Source organism: Manis pentadactyla, chromosome 4 (genome assembly GCF_030020395.1).
Source record: "Manis pentadactyla isolate mManPen7 chromosome 4, mManPen7.hap1, whole genome shotgun sequence".
NCBI lineage: Eukaryota > Metazoa > Chordata > Mammalia > Pholidota > Manidae > Manis > Manis pentadactyla.
The window spans coordinates 140,442,866-140,449,318 of record NC_080022.1 but is presented as its reverse complement, the minus strand read 5'-3'; the positions used below and the strand labels follow the sequence as shown (position 1 = coordinate 140,449,318).

Sequence of the window (6,453 nt, the reverse complement as noted above, 5' to 3'; positions counted from 1 at the left end):
TCCGGGAGGCACCGAGGCGGCGAGGGCGCGCGGGGGGCTTCGGGGGTTGCTGGGCACCGTCTCCTATCCAGCCGCCGCACCATGGGCAGCGCGGAGGACGCAGTCAAAGAGAAACTGCTGTGGAACGTGAAAAAGGAGGTAAAGTCGGGGCAAGGACCCCCTGGGGGCTCGCATCCCTGCCTGTGCGGCCCAGGGGGTGGAAAAGTCCGCACCCATTCTCCGCGCGGGCGCTCGCAGGTAGAGGGCCTGGGCCCGGCGGAGGCAGGGTCCTGAACTGGCTGCGCCTCCCGCCCCTCTCCCGGATCAGGAGCAGCACCCCTCGGGGCGAGGGGCCAGGCCGGATCTTGGGCGCTTGTTTGCTCTGCGATCCCGCAGCTCCCCGCCCGGTGACGGCAGCAAGTAGCCCTGGAACACGGAGGTCGGGGGAGGGGTGGCAGCGATTTTCTGGAGAACTGGAGTTGCCCATAGATTGCCCGCGCCTCCTGGGAAGGGGCGGGGCTCCGCGCGTGCCTCCTACGGTGCTAAAAGGGCGATTTGGGGGTTAGCTCCGGTTTCCGCTACGGCCACTCCGGTATTCCTCTGGGAAATGCGTCGTGGCTGCGGGAGGGTTCGCAGCACACCTCATTGCTTTTCACTCCACGCCCACCTCTCTACCGAAACTAAGGGTGTTTCTGAAAATTACTTTAAGACTCAGATTTTTTTTTTCCCATTTGTGGAGTCCCCCCCACCTCAATGTCAGAAAGAAAAAAGAGTCCTCTCTACTGAGTCCTTTACCTTGATCTTGCCCTAAAGCCCATTTCCATTTTATTATTGGAGTGGGGGGGTGCCCATATGAATGACTCACTCCCATGTGAGAGCTGGAGAGCTCAAACTGCAGAGTGCATTAGAATGGATTAGGCCTCTGGAGTCATGAACTCCCACCCATCTTTGTGGCTGGCCTCTGCCAGATGTGTAAACTCCATGAGGGCAGGAAGCTGGTCTGTTTTGTCCACTATTCTGCATCCAGTGCTTGGCACACAGTGGGCACTCAAAGACTATTTGATAAATAAATCTACTGATCTTGGAGACTTCAAGGTCCAGTGGGAATGCATAAACTTTGGAAGTCTGGATTTAACTCCGTGTGACCTTGAGTCACTTAATCTCTCTGAGTCTCAATTTCTAAATCTATTCAATAGGGATAATGATATTAACTCATATATAAAAGTTGACCATATTGGTTCTTTATCCCTTTCTAGAATTTCAGGAATTGAGAAGATTCTGGGTTCTCATAAAATCCTGGAAGGCTTAGATGGTTCGTCTGCATTAACTGGCCTGGCTACTGTGCCCTAACTTGTTCCCTTCCCCCTGGTTGGCAAAGATGTGATTAACATCATCACCTTCCCAGTTATGTGTGAGAGGCTCCATCATGCCTTTTCTATGAAGTGGCCATGAAAGAGTTTTTTAGGCCAGGAATCTATCAAATAAAGCTTTAAACCTAAGAAATCTCAAATTTCAGTGATTATCCTCTATAAACAAGCAGTCTAGTGACAGAAACTTATATTAACAGTATAAACAAGAGCAAAAATGTAGCCATACCCAACCTATGGACAGATGTGCTAGGATTGTTGGTGTGATCCAAATTTGGGGGTGGTCATAATAGGAAAGATTTTTTAGAAGACAGTGATTTTTTTTCTCAGTAATTAGAAGGTTGTCTGTAGTACCAAAAAAATGCTTCCTAAACAATTATGAGAAATGTCCAAAATATGCCATAGCTATGTATATTACCTGACAAAGGTTGACCTGCTCTGAAATCTTAGTTCCCTCTCCTCTTAAGCAGTTGATTTAGAGAGAAGCATACACTTTCCTCTCCTACAAGTAGAAATGGTGGGAATAATTGTAGGCAACTTTGGCCTTTCACAAAGGACCTCTAGTATAATTCTAGAAGCATCTGTAGGTCCTCCTAACTTCAAAATCTCTCCCCAGCCTGTTTAAGATGCTATGAGTTGTAAAGTTATATTCTGTTTAATGCAAACATCCCTTGGGAAGTAATCTAGGAAGCTTTTAACAGTTGAGAGTGTGGTGTTGATCCAATTCCCCTTTACCTAACCACTAACCATGAGCAGTTTCCAGCAAGCAGGAGCCTCCAGGTCCTTCCTCACTCCTCTGCAGACTTCAGAAGCTTTACCACCCTCCAAACTATGCAGTTATAGGAGAGGGCCATGGGAACAAGAACAACATAGGACACTGCATGTCTTGCCCAAAGAATGGCAAAAGCATGCTGTGTCCAGAGTTTACTTTATCTGTAAGACTTTATGCTGTAGTTGAGGTAATCCATCCCTCTAATCTCTTGGCAGTTTCCCTCAAGACATCAAAAGTGTTTGGCTTAAGTGTTCAGAGCAAGTAGAACTTCATACACTGTTGATGGGAGTATAAATTGTTACACTTCGGAGAACAATTTGGTGAAATATAGCAAAGCAGAGTATATCCATTAGAAATTCTTTGTGTAGAAATATAATCCAAAGAAATGAACACCTATGTTCACCAAAAGCCACATTCAGAATGTTCATAGCAGCACTATTTTTAACAGCCCCAAATTTGAAACAACCCAAATCCCAGCAAGTTGCAATATGTTCACACAATGGAGAATGAACAGTCCATAATTACACACAACATGAGCAAATCTCACAATCACATTGGGAGGAAAAGAAAGTCACCACACACTGAGTGATTCCATCTATAAAAATACAAAAACCTGTAAAACTACCCTTACGATGTTAGAAGTCAGGATAGCTGATAGTCTAAATAGTGACTAGAAGGAAACATGACAGACTGAGGGGTGCTTTAGGGTGCTTGTCACATATTTTGTTTCCTTATCTGGATGCTTGTCTCAAAGGTGTGTTCAGTTTGTAGAAATTCATTGAGCTGTATAATTATAATATACACCCCTTTCTATATGTTTGCTGTATATCAGTAAGAAAAGTTTTGTTTTAAGATACTTTCTTAAAGAAACAGAGATGTGACTGCTTACCTTACAAGGTATTTGGTAACTTTCACATCCAATTAGGAACCCAAAACATTAGGGTTTTACCTAGACAGAAAGAAAGCTGGGCTTGCAAGCATGTGGAGAGTTTCCCTGAGGCCTGGATGAACCTACCCCCAACCTTCAAGAAGAAGAAAAGGAAGGGCAGGTCGTTTGCCTACAGCTGAACCTTGAAAGTTTGTCCCCAGAGGACAGTGTGTCTTCCCAGAAGCCCTTCTCCAGCTAAGGACAGATAAGCAAACAGCATCCTGTCCCTGTTCTCCAGGGCAGGGCGCTTCCTCCTGGGCTGTCAGTTGGTAGGTCTATGGCATTCCTTCCTGGTGGCCTTTCCAAGATACTTGTCTGTGCTGAAGACACTTTGCTTCCCTACCCTTCCGTTCACTGTCATCCACTCTGCATGTGTCTGAACCCAGTCCAGGAGAGCGGAGCCAAGCTATTTACTTGTCCACAGGCCTTTGATCAGAAAAGTAAATAAATAATGATGCTACCCATTTATCCACAGGTAAAGCAAATCATGGAGGAGGCTGTCACCAGGAAATTTGTGCATGAAGATAGCAGCCACATCATTGCTCTGTGTGGTGAGTGAGTGCCTGGGGGATAGTGGGAAGTGGGTTTAGAACTGAGGACACTGTCCTAGGGCCAGGGAAAGATGAGTCCTCAGGTTGAGTAGTCCTCAAATCTGGCTACAAAATAAAATCAACTCAGAAGTCTGAAATCTCCTTGGGCCCCCATCTGAGACCCAGGATCTCCAGGACCTAAGAATCTATGTATGTTTAGTTCCCCTGGTCAGTAGTCTTCAAATTTTAGAGTGCATCAGAGTCAACTGAAGGGCTCCTTAGAACAGCCCTGGAATTTTTAATTCTATTAGGTCTGAGATGAGACTGAGAATTTGCATTTCTGACAAGTTCACAAATGATAATGCTGCTACTACTCAGGAACCACACTTGAGAACCTCTGCCCTAGGTAATTTGGCTTAGAGAACCTCTGCTCTGGTTTATCCTTATTTTAACTTTGGGGAAGGGCTTGTACTTTTGAGGTGCTTTCTGTGCCACAGCTACTTTCTAATGAATCCCACCTGTGTTGCTCCAGCACCCCCAACTTACCAAGCACTTGATTGGATGCACAACATGAGTGTAGGATAGGAAGCATAGTCAAACCCTCCTGCCTTCGAAAGGGGAAAATCTGTGATAAACCATCACTTCCTCTTCAGCATGAAGGCTTTCTCCTTTGTGGGAATAAGCCTATCTATCTCTACACACAGCATAGTTTTCTTGGATATCCAGGAATTTGAACTTCCTTTCAACTCCCTTTTTGAAGGGACAAAGACTTGTTTCCATCTTTGTTGTTTTCCTCGGCCTCTGAGACTGGTGTTTGGGATTTGTGGCAGGGAGGTTGTATACCTCTGAGGTGGAAGAATAAAAGGAGCAGGTAGGGAAGGGGCACTTTTTGACAGCAGCATGGTGAGGCAGATAGAGCTGCCCTTCCAAAGGGCACAGCAACAAATACTAAGTAAGAGTCCACCAGGTGCTGGATACTGTTTCTCCAGGTAGGGAAAGAGTAGTCATAGCAGTGGGGACACAGAAAACAAATGCACACATAAATATATCCTGTAATAACAGGTACTAGAACAGCTATGAAGAAAAATAAAACAGAAAGGTGAGAGAGGACGGTTGGGGACAGGCGGCCTATGATTAGGGCCTGAGAGACAGGCTGAAGATTCAGGTGAATCCTGGTGCTCTGCATACTTTTTGGGTCTCTTGGACAAGTTTCTAAACTTCTCTTACCCTTAGTTTGCTCCTTTAAGAACAGGATGGTTATTCCCACCTCAAGCAATTTTTGTGGGGATTGAGATGATGTATGTGAATGCTCCTAGCATTTTAAGAGCTCAGGAAATGTCTGTCTTTCCTTTTGCTATCGATTTTGAGGCTGAAGCTAGGTTTGCAGGAATAGAATTCCCACTATCTCCCTTTTGGGTAAGTCTTCCCAGTTCTTTGAGATGATATAATGATTTTCAGGTCTATAAGGAGCAATCTGATCTTTTCTCAGGCAGAACCTATGCTAGGAAAAAAGCATGCTAGTCTTGTAAAAAGTGGCTTTGAAGAGTACTAGAACTCTTCTCCTTTCCACCTGTACTGTATTCCCCTGACATCAGCCTCTGTCTCTCATTGTCATCAGAAGGGCTATGCTTGGTGCTAGGCTTCATCCAAAATACATGGCAAACACAGAATAGAATGGCACAAACAGCTTGTGCAGGGGTGCCACACGTGGGTGTCATGAGGGAAGGGGGGAAGAGAAGCAGGGAGAAAAGTTGTGAGCATCCCACACTTGGGCCACTTTGGGTGAGAAGAAACTGTCAGTTCTCCTCTGATCAGTCCAGGGACTGCCAGGAAGCAGTGGGGCTTTTGCTTATGTCACCTGCCTGGAAGCCCAGGCTCTCTCCAGCATGCAGAGGGGTCACCCTCAAAAAAGAATGATTATTTTACTTTCAGCCAGTTTCAGTTGCTAAAATAGAACAAGGTCTGTGACACAGACCCAAGTCCTCAGGATTCTAAGGTTAACGTAGACCTTGTTGCTGGATCTTGGGAGATGCCTTAGTTCCTCAAGGACAAAGTTAAATGCCTACAGGGCCAGATGGGACAGGTCCCTGTGGGAAGCTGTCTGGGTGTGAACAGGAAGTAGTGGTGGGGACTGGGGTGAGTCAGTTAATACTTGTCCTATTTGACTGGGGTGGCCACCACTCAGCTCCTGTAGGAATGCCAGCCCAGGCTTGCCATGGCCTTTGTTTTATTTTAAGAGAAGCCAGAGGTCTGGGTTTTTGTATGAAATTTTCCACTTTTTAAGTGCCAATAACTGATACCCATTTTTTTTAATGGCGTGGGCTAAACAAAAGGCATCTGCCGGTCTCTGCCAGTCTTCTGCCTCTGCCTTGAGCTCCCGCAGTCACTGAAGGGAATGTCAGCGGCAGGGGCTGCCAGCAGTAGAAAGCTGAGCTGAGTTGGGGCATCTCAGATCCATGGGAAATGGAATCCTTACACTTTGTCCACAGTGGTATTCAGTGGTAAGGTGAATCCTAATTTGAACTCAAAAAAAGATTGGATTAAAATGGTGATTATGAACCTTTTTTCCTGCCTGCAAGCATTCACATGCATCACTCAGTAGAATCATAATCAGGGAATCTTGGGAGGAGGCAGAAGGAAAAACACATGTATTGATGGAAAACTCACCCTCTCTGGCTTTTTTGGAGATTCTGATATGCCAGTTTCCTTCACCCCCAGCAAAAATGCTCAGAAATGCATTTTTAGTCTAAGAAGATGCATTCTTATACTGGGTCTTGGTGTTTTCCTAGCCACATCCAGAATTCAGCTTTGTTCTGGGAGAAGTGGGAGCGCAGAGAAGGTACTGAAAGATCAGGAGCTGAGTGCAGGCTCTGGAGA

At 45.7% G+C, this 6,453-nt stretch overlaps 1 protein-coding gene across 3 annotated transcripts in view; it reads left to right on the top strand.

The window, feature by feature from the left end:
• The first annotated feature begins 8 nt into the window (after positions 1–8).
• The window catches only part of SGSM2 (small G protein signaling modulator 2), a 33,351-nt gene continuing 26,906 nt past the window's right edge, over positions 9–6,453 (top strand). For all 3 annotated transcript variants that reach the window (XM_036906146.2, XM_036906144.2, XM_057501045.1), the window contains exons 1-2: positions 9–138; positions 3,522–3,597. In XM_036906146.2, coding sequence (XP_036762041.2) covers positions 82–138; positions 3,522–3,597 — 133 coding nt within the window. In that variant the 5' untranslated portion in view covers positions 9–81. The remainder of the gene's footprint in view (positions 139–3,521; positions 3,598–6,453) is intronic.